The following is a 13,215-nucleotide window of genomic DNA, read 5'->3' as shown; positions in this document are numbered from 1 at the left end:
CCATCCACCCAAGAAACGCCCAAAGGAAAAGAGTTAACGCCTACGTCTCTCGACTGATGCGCTTCCATGATATGATGGTATTGTTGTACATATTCAAACCCGCTAATTTATACTACCCGCTCGTTTGACTCTCCCTCAGCGATAATCGGTACACCAAGACCGCGATCAGGGCTCTGAAGGACGAGTTGCTCGTGACGTCGTGCTCGTAGAAACTCGGCGACGCTCTTGATAAGAAGGAACCAGCCGACTACCATGAGCACGTATCCTAGCCACTCGCCTCCACTAATGCTACCGAGATCGTCGTCTGTTACGTCGCCTTGTTTGAAGTTGTGGGAGTTGGGGTCGGGTGGTGCGGCGTAGCCATCGGGGCCGCTCATCGCTGGGGGTTCGTCTTCGGAGACGCCCTTCATGTAGAAACCGTATTGAATAAGTGTTATGCCGAGACCAGCGCGAGAACCGTTCTTGGCGGCGTGGGTTGAGTGGAGAAGATATGTAAGGAGGAAACCGACGAGCTGGAAGGATGTTGAGATCATGCCGTTCCAGACAAAGGAGAAGAATGAGCCAACTGGCATGCCGTCGATGTAAACCTCGTCGGGTCCTCCCATTCCGGGAGCGAGAATAGTCGTCTCCCAGTATGGAGGAGCAGCATCGGCCGCGGCTTGTTCGTAGGACTATTAAAGTTAGTGACACATATAAAAAGGCTGTTTGTCTGGGCAACATACCGGTGGTAATTCGTCTTTCTCGGGATCACTGCTCCCTCTCTCCGGGCGCGCAGACAAATTGGCAAAAACACCATCTGATCCAGAACCACCTCCTACAATCCTTGTTGACCTAGAACCAGACGGCGTTGGTGCCGGAGCAGCCGGTTGAGCAGGTGTTGGTATCGTGTTGACATTCTCCATAGATGGTGTCGAGTTCTGTCGCATCAATCGCCTCCGATCATCAACCTCATCGTCGCTATCGTCATCATCGTCAAAGGCATCGGCGAGAGTAGAATCAACCTGGCGCGTTGGTTGCGGAGAAGAAGAACGAGAGTGAAACGAGGGAGGTGGCGAGTGGGGGACCGGATGAGAGAGATTGTTGTTGTTGTTATTGTTTCGGGCGCCAAAGTCGTCCTCGTCTTGACCGTTAATCTGAGACCCTGTCAGTATGTTCAAAATATCGCTGCTGAACTCGCGACTCACTCGTTCGTATCGTCCTGACATGATGGGCTAATCGTCTGGCGGTGTCGGGCTGCCTCCCGAATCCGCTTACCAAGAGGAAAAGATACGTGATGTCGTAGGAAGGGAAGAACGTTGGAGAGAAAGAGGAACAAAAAAAAAGGAGAGACGGAACCAGTGCGAGGGGAAAAAAAGAAAAGAGGATCTTCAAGGAACGACGGCGAAAGAGTTTAGTTTTGGGTTTGGGTGTGCTTGCGTTGACTTTGAAGTTTGACGATTACGAAACAGACAGCGACGGGATGGGAGGAGAAAGCCTGCCTGGACTGGGGCGATGGGAGTGAGCGCCTTAGTCGATATGCGGCCGGAGGCAGTATTCGGGTTCGGTATCATCACAGTGTGAAGAATAACAGGGGATAGTCTAGAAATGTCTTCAGGGGTGATGCGCCGAAGTATCCGCCCACCGAAACGCCGTGGCGCACTGTGATGCGACTTTGGCTTACGGCATCTTTCATTCACAGCCCCTAATCAAAGCTCAGGGGCACATCAACAAAGACAGTTCTGAAAGGTTGTCCTTGTGTGCGAGTCTTGTATGGAACATGGTGGAAGTTAATTACAAAAGAACTTGTTTTAATGCTTTGTATGACTCTTGACTTGAACTTGAGGTGGGCTGTGTCAGGTAGCGTTGGATCCACCTCCACATTGAATCAGATCACGGGCTTGTCCTCATCAGGTTGAAGAATGGATGAGGCAATCCATTTCAAGGGTCCCGTGGCAGCCTGAGGCAAATTGCGCATGACCCAATCATATGCTTTTCAATTACAGTTTCAAAACAGATCAACACTGTGACGAGCACACTGTCTTATGGAATTTCTCGATGGTTGACGTCGAGATATTCTGCTGTATAGAGGTCAAGTCCTAGCAACGACATCTTCACAATGTCACGCTCATTATCTGTAAGTTATTGCCTACTCTAGAAGAAGAAAGGCTCAGTATTGACTTTTTGTTTCCAGCAAAAAATCTATTCCGACGTCTTTGCGCGCTGGCCAAAGCAAGCCCTTCGTCCCGATCACCAACTCCAAGATGTCCTAGGCAAAGCCGTAACCGAGCGATTCCAAAACTACAAGCCCTCTATGGAGCGCGAGGAGCTCCTTAAGGCGCGGGCGCTACAATTTCTTCTCCAAGACCGATATAACGATCGAGTACGTACGACGATATAACGAACAAAACCGGGTGCTAATATTTGTGCAGTTCAAGCTCAAGGGTAGATTACTCGAGCCAAAGAGCCAACCGACGTATTTTGCGGATCTAGTGAGGGAAATTGACGAGGCGCCGAATAGATCATGGTTGGAGAGATTGGGCAAGAGATTAACGGGAATGATACGGTTCCAGTAATTGATGGACGAGAAAACGACTTAATGCAAGGAAAGGATCCCAAAGAAGGATATACTGGCATCTGACGTGTATATGTATTGTACTTGTACATTGTATCAAAAGCGATTCCCCGTATTTGCTCATGTGCCCATATTCAACGCCCTCTAGATCGCTCAGCCCTGTCTAGATGTACTTCTCATCCGGATCTATCTTGTTAAACCACACTTGGATCTGCTCATATGCAGTAAACACCAATCCTCCCGAGACTACCAACCTCGCCAATCTTGGCAGCGCACCGCTCCAGAACGTCAAGACACCCTCCTGCTTGAAGATAGTCGTCGCGCACTTGAAGCTATTGCCATATGTCTTCTTCGCCTCGATACTCTGCATGCGTGTCTTGATAGTATCAAGCGGTTGCGTCACATATACGGTGATCAGACCGGCCAAACCACCAATTGCAAAAGTTCCAACGGCACCGAGCTTCTCGCCAGGTGCTGTGTATGACTCGGCCATTTGCTTGAAGAAATTATAGGCGGTGAAGCGTGTTGCGCTGTTGGCAGCTTGTCGAGCGGTCGTGGGGACGAAACCTTGGAAGAAACCTCGGAGACCACGCTCACGGGCGATAATGGGGACGGCGTGGAGGAAGCCGCGCATTCGAGGCTTAGCGGACTTGCGGTCGTCGATACTGCGATTGTAAGCTTGGGCCATGCGGAGGAGGAAGTTGACTTACAGAGTGGTCTTGATACTCTCGGTGGGAGTCACAGCAAGCAATGACTCTGTGACTCCAGCACCGAAACCAGCAAGGACAGTTCGAGGTCCAGAAAGATTGCCATTCTCGTCGACTAGAAGCGCCTTGTACTGATCAAACGCAACGAATCCTAGCCCTTGTTAATCAATGCGACGTACGTAAATTCGGGAATCAGCATACGGATTCCAGCCTTGGCTGCGTTGCCAATGATGAGAGTGGTGCATCCAGCATACCACTGCTTGCCGAATGGCGGCCAAGGGAGCTTCTGTCCTTCAGCTAACCGTCTGTTCAACTGCGACCTTGTCTTTGCAACTACACCAAATCAGTATTGTCCGTATCGACAGGCGGGTGAACGTACACTCAGCGGGGTAGGTAATAGCTATATGACAGCTTGGTTAGCTACGTCTTCAGAGTCATGTCGTGTGAGCATACCAATCTCAATGGCGCCGGCAGTCGATCCAGCGATGATGGATCGCAAGGGACTGGGCTGCTTCTTCTTTTCGCCTGTTTGAGTTGTCGACGCCATGATCGCTGTCCTGCCCGGTTATGGTTTACAGGTGATGTTGGTGTTGACGGGAATGGGAACTTTTTTTCTGGCGTGGGACGGGAAGTATTTCGTCACTTTTGGCACAGACGGGAGCTGTTGTAATTTACACGTGCGCCGATGTCGCTGTAGTGTAAGTGTAACTACAGTGGTTGGCTGCTGGACGCGGGCTATGGAGTACTCCGCATAGCTACGTTTGGGCACCGGGAGCAATCCGTTGAAACAGCCACGGATGTCTCCCGATTTTAATTGCAAATCCAATGAGGAGCGCTAACTCAACGGATAGCTATAGCTCATTTCAGAGCCGAACTAAAAATACGCCGTTGTTGAGCTCCAACCCGGCGGGTGTTACTGAGTCGGCATATCACGGCCCAAGTTCACTTCAACCTCGGTGCACGCTTGAGGCTACGGATACACGCATTATTCTAACCACGGCCCAGATCTTGTTTGTTTTTGAGACCGCCATGAATAATTACAGAGGGAGGCTTGCGGCTTGCATACAAGTGACCTGTCTGTCGTTTGAAAATCAGATGTTTATTGCCCATAGGACATCATCTGTACGGTATGGCGACCAGCGTGATTACATGCTATCACCAACTCTTCGCTCACCCACGAACTTGACCTTTATATTCTAACGCATATAATATAATGTTACGAATTGACTTTGAGTTGAGAGTTGGCATCCGCGGTGACTGGAAATGCCTCGTCGATGTCGACCTCTAATGACAGACCGAACTCTCCGTGAATCCCTACATTCTTACAAGGCTTTCCATCAGTGGCTTTATGCATAAGCCGTATTTGCTTTTCGAGCTGAGACCGATGAGGAGGATGTGGCACTTAGTCAACGGGTAGATGCAGTGATCCTCTCATCTCACTCATGCTGTTTGCCAATAGCCTATCTAACCAGAGCTCAGAATCCTCGACCACGAAATGGCACAGGTGTTAGAACTTGGCAAGTTCGGCTCTGTAGCCTGTACATCACGCGCCAAATGATGGAGGATGCGGGCGTCGACGTTGAGAAAATAGCAGCTTCAATGGGTGAGGCGCTTGCTATCCTTCATTTCAAATGCGAAGCCATGGGCTTTGTAAACTTTGTGCTTGGTGCTTCCCCTGCTTATGAAGCATGGAAATTCGGACCCCTCGAGATTGGTATACATATTCTTTCCTTTGACGCACTTGAAGAAGCAGAAGATATGGGCGTGAAGGAGATCACTTTGTATTTAAGCGGAAATATAGGAATGATTCCATTACCCGCGGAATTCTATGATGAAGATGGTGATGAAGTATGGCAGTCCTTCAGTACAGCCTACATCAAACAAGGCAACGCATGTCGCACTAAGGATTCTATACCGACGCCGGAAGCTGTTATGGAGCATTTTGTATGGGAGCAAGGAAGGGAAAGGTCTTGAACCTGACAGGCTTGTGAGCGTATTCGTTGCGAATAGAAGCTTATGTATTTTTGTATGATAACTAAACCATTGCAGTAACACTTCATCTAAATGCTGACCAACTCCACTGATGCTTCATTTCTCATACCTAGGTACTCATATCCATTCCATCTACTTCTTCCTCCCCCATTTCTGCTCCAACCCAGCCTTCCACTCATTGAAACTCGCCACCTTCCCATTAACCAACAATATCTCTCCCCTATGCAACACTCTTCCCAACGGGGGCACAGTAAACCACTGATGATCGCTCCTACAGATCAAATCATCTCTATGATCGCTCGTCTTATTCCCCTCGCCCTTGATAACAGCCATACACTTTGCATCATACGTCTCCATGCAGTACTCACAGATGTAGTACTCATCCGAAGGAGGGATTAGATCTAGACATTGAGCGCAGTTCTGACGCATTGTTTGAATCTCTGGGAGTTTGGGCTCGATGCGCGAAAGAACGGGTGAGTCTTCTGGAGTAGAGGTCAAGATCTTGGGATCGACTTTGCGCATGGATTGGCTGAGGGCCAGAGCGTTTTCGATGTCGTCGGCGGCGATGAAGAGGCCGAGGAGGTTATCAAGGGCATATTCGTCGTTTTGGACATCATCGTCAGAGAGGATGTCAAGACTGTCGTTAATGAGTTGCCGAAGATCGCGGTCTGTTGAAGAACTTCGACCCAGAAGACGATTGAAGAGGATCATGTAGATGGCTGCGATGTTGACGTCTGAACCAACCATCTCAATGGGCATATCGTGGTTCTGGTGTCGACTCTGCTTCTGTTTGATCTTCTCTAGATCTTCAAGCCAGCTGTCCGCCTCGGGCGTCTTCAATCCAGCATGAAGAATACGTTCTTTGTACAGGGAAGCAAGTTTCTGGAATGCAAGAGCATAAGCCTGTCGCGTAGGGACGTTCCCGCGAGGGCGATATCCAAGTTGTGTTATACCCTCGAACAAATCCAGCGCAGCATCTATATCACGACTATACGTGTATGTTGCGCCAAGTGCGAGACGAAGATACAGCGCCTTGAGGGGGTCGCGAGTCGCGGTTGCGACCTCAATCGTGAAGAGCAGACACTCGTATATGAAGTCTGTTTCACCGACTTTGCTAGCCGCTTTGGGGATCCAGTCTATAACAAGAGGCTTATTATGGAATTCAAGCAGAAAATCAACGAGTCTTGTGCGCTTGTGTTCTGCGTCAGTGACTTGTTCTGAGAGTTGTTTGAGGAACTGAATGACGGCTTCATGACGGTTCTCAGTGGCCACGAGCTCGAGGTATCCGAGTTCAGGCTCGAAATATTCCTTGCATTCTTTGCGATCGAGGCCGACGTCTTTAGCGCTCTTCATCGACTTGAGGAAGTACTCGAGTGCTTGGTCGACTTTGTGGAGTTCTTCGTAGCAATTGGCGATGAGGATGTGATCCTTGTACAGACGCCATTTACAGCTCTTCAAAGCCTGCTCGTCAAGTTTGCCACTGGCGATACTCTCCTCTTCAATTGCTTCGCACTTGAGAGTTTGTTCCAGAGCCTCTTTGAAGCGACCGTCACGCGAAAGACAATATGCGATACGACCACGCGTCTCAACACTGTTATTGTCAAGAGCAAGAGCCTTGTCATAGTGTCCCAGCGCCTTATTGTGCATATCATTCGTAAGGTATGTGCTTCCGAATCGACGATGCCAGTGTGCACTCTCTGGGATCTTTGCCCATTCTGCTGCTTTGACGATTCGGTTCTCGACGGGGATCTCGGTCCAGTGGGTATTACAATCGGACCAGGAGTAACCTTCTTGCATGAATGCGATGGACTGGACGATCTTGAAGCAGAAGAGGGTGGGGACGTATTTCTTGAAGTCTTCGGATAACCAAGCCCGAGCGTAGAGGTCGCCGATGGGCTTGAAGATGCCGGGGGATTCTTTGACACCTTTGCTGGCCCATTCTCGAGCTTCGGGGCTAAGAGAGGATTGGACGTCGGGATCGCCCATCCATCGTTTGAGACCTTTCATGTTGGCGTCTGTAAGGACGTCAAGACCCTCATCGTTCTTCTCATACATGAGTGTCCAGTCGAGAATGGTGTTCTCGTCAGTGAGCATCTTGTGCACATACTCTCCAAGTTCTTTCTTCTCAGGTGCAGGTACCGTCTTGGGATCGAGAACGGCTAAATGCTCCTGCCAGTACCACGCAGCATACTGCTTCATAGATTCTCGACCACTAGCGCTGAGACGATATTTCTCAAACGCAGCTTTGTTGGTAAAAATTGACAGACAAGTCCTGAGGATGTGAATTCGCGAAATAAGAGGATCGAAGCCAATCCCAGCCCCAAGCTTCGCAGAATTCTGAGTGCTGAAGAACTCCTTGACGGAAGAGTGGAAGAAAGTAATCCACGTATTTGTCTTGCTCGATCGAAAGTCCATCTCGCTCATCGGATCAAAAAGATCAGAATTGGCAGCTGGGCTCACACCGCGGCCAGGACTTCCTCGTCCAGGTCCCAAAGCCTGAATCGGGCTCGTACGACGCAGAGGAGACAAGTTTCGACCCAGGTCGGGACTTCGGCCGAAGACTGTTGGGCTCTTGGGACTTCCGCTTCGACCGGATCCTGGACGACTTGCTGAACTTGAACGTCTTCCAGAGCCAAGATCACCGTTCTTAATGCGCTGTTGTTTCTCATGCTCTCGAATAAGATCATCAGTTGTTAAACCGTCTTCGCGTTCGAGTTCGAAGAAACACGCGTATTGACCGCGGAGGGTTTCTTCGAGATGGAAAGGAGGATCACCGAAGCGCATGATGAGGACTGCTTCCAATTGCTCGAGCGATAGAACTTCTTCTGCGCATGCAACCCATTGAAGCATCTCATTCAGATCCCTCGTTTGGTCTTCGTATAACGTTTCTGAAAGGTTCTTGAGTGTTTGTCCAATAATACCGTTGATCTCCTTGGGATAAGACTGCAGACTTGTGAGGATACTCTGTGGATGTCGCTTACGACTAATATCCTCCAGCATGAACTTTGCGAGAATAAAGAGACCATCGGCTTGCTTGATCATGGCGTCAATGATCTTTTGTCGAAAGTCTGGAGGTGTGCGGCTCAGGTTACGAAGGTGCCAAACGCTGTTCTCAATGTACAACTTGACATCTTCGGCGTTACGATCAGGTGTGACGTGAAGTGTTGTGATGACTTGAGTTCCCCGGTTTCCAGGATCAAGGGTATACGTAACAGCCTCGGTCATATACGTCCTTCCAATGAGAGCAACTTGGAGCGTGACATGCTTCGGTCTCTTGTCAGACTCATCATCTGAACCCATTTGCTGGAGTAGTTCCTCGACTTCAGAAGAATCAGCCTCATCGATACCGTCGAGAAAGATGTAAATTGCCTTCTGCTGCTCGTCTTGCTGGAACGGTTGTACGAAGAGTTTTCGATAAGCACTGGGGATAGTGCGGATCTCATCGATGCTGCGAAGACTCTTGAGAAGCTGTTTAGCGTAAAAGGGATCGCTCTCGCTTAGTTGGTATGCGAGATCGCGGAGAGCTTGGAGGACTGAACGAGTCTCGGGATTGTTGTCTCTGAAGTAGAAGTACGCAAGACGCGGGATATGCTCTGTGCCCCAAGACACGAGTCTAGTGGTCAGATACGACTTGCCAGTTCCTGCGAGAATGTTAGTAAATGTTTAAATATTGAGACCGGTGAAACATACCTGCTGCACCCGTAATCCAGAGGAAGTTTGTCTTCCGATCAAGCCATGCCTTAAACCCTCCATCCGTAAGGATCCAATCTCCAGTCGATTCCGCGCGTGACTTGTTAAACATAGCAAAGAAGTCTTCAGGAAATGGCGAAGGGTCCAGAATCTCCTTGAGTTTATCCTGATGTGCCGCGACAGTACGCTCACGGCCTTCAGACCTCATCTGCATCATAGTCTGGTTCATCTCCTCAAGCTTGCTCTGCATATTCTCCGTTGTGAGATTGAGCTTGTTCACACCCCCATAGGTATCAGCAAGAACCTGTCTCTCTTCACCAATGTTGAGGGCCTTCAGCTTATCGAGGGCTTCCTGCACGGGCGTCCCTTTGCCGAACACTGTACGGAAGTATGCCTTAAAGCGACCGCGACGAACCTCCTTGGCGGCCAAGACAAACACTTCAAATAGTTGGGCGAGAATAGTGACGACCTTGTTGCGTAGCGCAGTGCCCATTTTGTACTGCACATACACGTCCAGTCGTGATGTAAAGTCCTACAATTGTCAGTAAAGCCTCAAGCGGGGTTGATCAATATCACTCACCTTCAAATGCTCAAACAACTCTACGATGGTATCGTACGCCGAAGAAACATCCCTCGCAGCCCCAATGAGATACGCAACAGCGCCAAAGATTCCCTCCGCAGGCGCAAACGAGTCTGCCGCAGCGCCACTCACGATCTCACCGATGACTTCAACGGGAGTAAGGCAAGCAGCCATGGCGCTAAAGATCGACTGCCGCTTCTCGCGGAATTTAGTAAACTGATCATTCTGCTTGTCGACTTGTTTGATCAGGTCTGTGACGTTGTTTATAGGTGGGTTGAGAAAATCGCCGAGTTTGTCATTGGAGTCGGAGTACAGCTTGCTAGCATCGTCGAGGATTTGAGCAAACTGTGCTTCCGCCGTGTCTTTGTCTTTGCGGACCGCCATGATGCCTTGACGGTCCTGCAGACGATCTCTACAAAGAAAAAGAGACTAGAATGGAAGAGGTTATGGCGGAGATGAGAGGTAAATATAAAAGACGGTTGGTGTTTCAGAAATCAGGCTGAGATGGAAGCCTTCACGCTATGACTCGTAACCTGTGAACTCAGCGGGGGCCAAAACGAATGATCAAAAACTGAGGTATCGAAAAAGTCCGAACAATAATCCCTGTAAGGTTTCGAAAATGAAAGGATGATGTGGTCGTATTTACTGCTTACGGTGCATATTATACCATGCCTCTGTTGGTAAGGCTGAGCTGCGTGGTAGGGCGATCTTTAGGCTGTGTTGTAGTAATTCTGGGGCTATTTCTTGGCCATCGACTGAGAGTTCGGAAGACGGCATTTTCAGGACTTGAAAATACAAATTATGAGGAATTCAAGTACATAAACTAACAATAAATGAACGTCAGCCTCGATGCGTCGTTAATGCTCGTCATCAAACGGGAGGCGTTCGGTCTGAGACACATGCTCATTGAATGGTTTCACCGTATGTCTTGTAATTCTCCCCACAATCCACTCACATTGGGGGCTTATTTTGTAACGTGACCATCATTTGTGACTGTTTTGTTGTCTGGGTGAGTAATAGAAATGGTTGGTCTTAACACTTTTTATTAGGCAGCGATCTATATACGTCATTGGTTTCGTTTACGATGGCTGCTCTTTCAGCCTCGTCTTTACGGTATGAGAGCGATCGTATCGTATCGGCGCCCAGGTCATTGCATAAGGCTGTGAAGCCATCCCAAAGTGGACTCAAGATTCCACCGTAACCCTCCTGGCGGCCCGTCCCGCGTCGTACTCCCACTTCAACTCGATTTTCTGGTTACTGTAAGATAAGCTCTTCATTGATCTTTGAGATTCACTAGCACGTGATGGAACTATTTGAAGTTCACCTCAACATCCATGAGCCGCCTGGAGAGCTAACAATACTTACGAAGAACCGTCTTTAACCTTGCACACCTATCTGGGTCTACTCCGCTTAGCACTCAATTGCAACGGAGTTTAAAGACACGATATTTCCAAGTTCAAGTAGTAATCAATAGACGAAAAGAATCACGATGGCATGATAAATTCTTGTAAGGGATAACAATCAGGGTTAATGTACTGTACTTTGAGTAGAAAGGCCAATGTAACAACTATGTTGAAACGTCGTTCCGCGTCTGTATCTATTAAAACTAGCAAAACGCATTTGATCACTTCCACTCTTCTTTCCCAGTACTGAGACATAAGAATGACAGAATTCATTGCGAATTCTGTGCACTCGTCCTATGTAGCTAGACAATGTCACTGCTTATCGTCCTAGATCGACCTTTCGCTTATGAGCAATGTGCTGAGGACAGTCACTTAGAACTGTCAGGACATGGCACGCAATTTCGTACATGGCACGCTATTTCGTCCTACGAGCTTACTATAGCTAAATAACAATAGATACCTATCTTGTTCAAACTTCGCTTCTACCTGTAACATCCTCTTACAGGTTGGATTTCAGTTACCGGTCGTGTCTGCTATTTAAGTGTCTTCTGTTAAGCTTGACACCCTGAGTTATTTGCTAGCATGTACTCTAGGAAGGTAATTTAAGAGGAGGAAGGTTCTTACTGATCTCATAGAAAGTCTGGAATTTGGTCGTGATTTGAGAGGAGAGCGCGGCCAAACCTCACTAAAGGATGTTCCGGGCTTGCAATCGATTGATCTTGCAATGATTCTCATGGGAAAGTGACCAGCATCTGCGCAAGACGATGATGGAAGAGTTAGCGAGGTATTATGGTGGGCTGTGCCCTAAAGCTCTTCTAAAGGAATGTGGGGCTTTAGGGTGATCTGGGTGGGGCATAAACAGGCAGCCAGCTGGAGTGATCTGCCTGTCTGCTTCTATAAGATGTATTAAATGGTGGCCACAGTGACCCAGAGATATATCTATATTCAATGATGAAATATGATTCTCAACAGAAAACATATATTCTTGACTGAAATCTTACAACATGAATATATTGATCAAATACTAGCCAGGACAGAAGCGACAAGGCCTTCAGGTGTTTCCTTAGTAACCCCAAGCAGCACAGAATCCGACTCCTCCCATGACGGTGCAACAATACAGCGAGCTTTCCCTCCCTCAGTTGCCTCATACAACTGAGCGACAGCCAATTCAAGGATCCAACCACCTTCGCCATTGTCACGCTTCTTTCGCGCTCCTTCTATGAGCTCACGAGTCGTTCGTCTCTGGACATTCCATTGGCTTTCCGTTACCTTCTGGAATGCCTCCAGTAGCTCGTTTTGACATGTTTTGATGGAGAGCACTCCGACGTGGTGATTCGCTGTTTCTTCAGGGTGTTGAAGCACCCCAACCACCGATTGACCTATGCCTTCAAGAGTAGTTCCAGTGAAGTACTCTTCGCCTTGATCATAGATAATTGCAGTGCGATTCTTGATGTCGAATCCCATGGTAGGGAACCGCTTCAGCGCCCAATCAACGGGATTGCCAGTCGCAATACTGGTCCAAGTGAAGTCTGGGTTCGCAGCAGCATGTTCTTTTGCGCGATCAACACCAACAGTTCGTTGGGCCCGCACTGCTTCAAATTCAGGGTAGCTTCTAAACTCAGGACCCCAGCCATAGTCATCAACGATGAAGCGTTTGACACCAGCGGCTAGAGCAGCATCAACCATGGTGGCTTGCAGACTGATGCCAGCCGGACCGACAACGCACACAACTGCGCCTTGACCAGACAGGGCTTGGGTGAGGGCCTCTAGAGTATAGTCTGTTCTGATTACAGGGATACCGTCTGGAAATGTGGACTTGGATTCATTTCGGGTGATGATGGTAATGTTGAAGCCAGCTTTGGTGAGAGCGGCAGTGATGGGGGTACCAAAATTCCCAGAGGCCTAGCTGTGTTAGTGGATGAAGTATTTATAACATGAGTGTCTTACACCAAAGACGGCAACTTTGTTAAGTTGATTGGTGGACATTGTATGGGTTTAGTGAGATTGATGTGTGTAAGTGAATGTTGTTATGGATGAGAATGTCTCCATTTGGTTGATTTTATCCCCATTGCAGCCCCACTAGGCGGAATTCCGCCCAGCGCTAACACTAACCAAAGCCGACTTATACACTTAATGTAGATAAGTCTACCTAGCCTAAGGGAGGTAAGAAAACGTAGTACCTCTATCCTAAATGATGAAAAGATTTAGGTACGTTTAGTATATCTTAGTAAACCTTTAGGCTAGGTTATTTTGATACCCTCGTTTAATGTCAGAAGTTTTCTTGCTCCCTGA

At 48.5% G+C, this 13,215-nt stretch overlaps 6 protein-coding genes across 6 annotated transcripts; 2 read left to right on the top strand and 4 right to left on the bottom strand.

Annotated features, from left to right (window-relative positions):
- Positions 1 to 107: 107 nt before the first annotated feature.
- BKA55DRAFT_538669 (uncharacterized protein) lies at positions 108 to 1,205 on the bottom strand (the record flags this gene model as incomplete). Its single annotated transcript, XM_046190052.1, has 3 exons — positions 108 to 671; positions 723 to 1,133; positions 1,185 to 1,205. 3 exons carry the CDS (start codon positions 1,203 to 1,205, stop codon positions 108 to 110), a joined length of 996 nt encoding a protein of 331 aa, XP_046050059.1.
- Positions 1,206 to 1,823: 618 nt separating this feature from the next.
- BKA55DRAFT_566298 (uncharacterized protein) lies at positions 1,824 to 2,624 on the top strand. Its single transcript, XM_046192618.1, has 3 exons — positions 1,824 to 2,113; positions 2,171 to 2,359; positions 2,409 to 2,624. The coding sequence occupies exons 1-3, from the start codon at positions 2,096 to 2,098 to the stop codon at positions 2,550 to 2,552; spliced, it is 351 nt and encodes a 116-aa protein (XP_046050058.1). The 5' UTR covers positions 1,824 to 2,095; the 3' UTR covers positions 2,553 to 2,624.
- BKA55DRAFT_566296 (mitochondrial carrier domain-containing protein) lies at positions 2,625 to 4,007 on the bottom strand. Its single transcript, XM_046192617.1, has 5 exons — positions 3,712 to 4,007; positions 3,638 to 3,658; positions 3,460 to 3,591; positions 3,262 to 3,409; positions 2,625 to 3,216 (listed from the first exon to the last, which is right to left on the bottom strand). The coding sequence occupies exons 1-5, from the start codon at positions 3,803 to 3,805 to the stop codon at positions 2,715 to 2,717; spliced, it is 897 nt and encodes a 298-aa protein (XP_046050057.1). The 5' UTR covers positions 3,806 to 4,007; the 3' UTR covers positions 2,625 to 2,714.
- Positions 4,008 to 4,776: 769 nt separating this feature from the next.
- Positions 4,777 to 5,232, top strand: BKA55DRAFT_510439 (uncharacterized protein; the record flags this gene model as incomplete). The annotated part of the gene is made up of 1 exon (XM_046187600.1): positions 4,777 to 5,232. A coding segment is annotated over one exon (456 nt), but the record flags the coding sequence as incomplete, so codon positions are not given.
- Positions 5,233 to 5,257: 25 nt separating this feature from the next.
- Positions 5,258 to 10,399, bottom strand: BKA55DRAFT_642366 (uncharacterized protein). The gene is made up of 3 exons (XM_046197155.1): positions 9,521 to 10,399; positions 8,941 to 9,472; positions 5,258 to 8,891 (listed from the first exon to the last, which is right to left on the bottom strand). The coding sequence occupies exons 1-3, from the start codon at positions 9,902 to 9,904 to the stop codon at positions 5,383 to 5,385; spliced, it is 4,425 nt and encodes a 1,474-aa protein (XP_046050055.1). The 5' UTR covers positions 9,905 to 10,399; the 3' UTR covers positions 5,258 to 5,382.
- Positions 10,400 to 11,849: 1,450 nt separating this feature from the next.
- On the bottom strand, positions 11,850 to 12,941 carry BKA55DRAFT_642364 (uncharacterized protein). Its single transcript, XM_046197154.1, has 2 exons — positions 12,871 to 12,941; positions 11,850 to 12,825 (listed from the first exon to the last, which is right to left on the bottom strand). The coding sequence occupies exons 1-2, from the start codon at positions 12,907 to 12,909 to the stop codon at positions 11,941 to 11,943; spliced, it is 924 nt and encodes a 307-aa protein (XP_046050054.1). The 5' UTR covers positions 12,910 to 12,941; the 3' UTR covers positions 11,850 to 11,940.
- Positions 12,942 to 13,215: the final 274 nt, after the last annotated feature.

This window comes from Fusarium redolens (assembly GCF_020744475.1).
Source record: "Fusarium redolens strain MPI-CAGE-AT-0023 chromosome Unknown BKA55scaffold_7, whole genome shotgun sequence".
Lineage (NCBI taxonomy): Eukaryota > Fungi > Ascomycota > Sordariomycetes > Hypocreales > Nectriaceae > Fusarium > Fusarium redolens.
The sequence above is the reverse complement of the archived record's forward strand: the minus strand, read 5'-3'. Positions and strand labels throughout refer to the sequence as shown.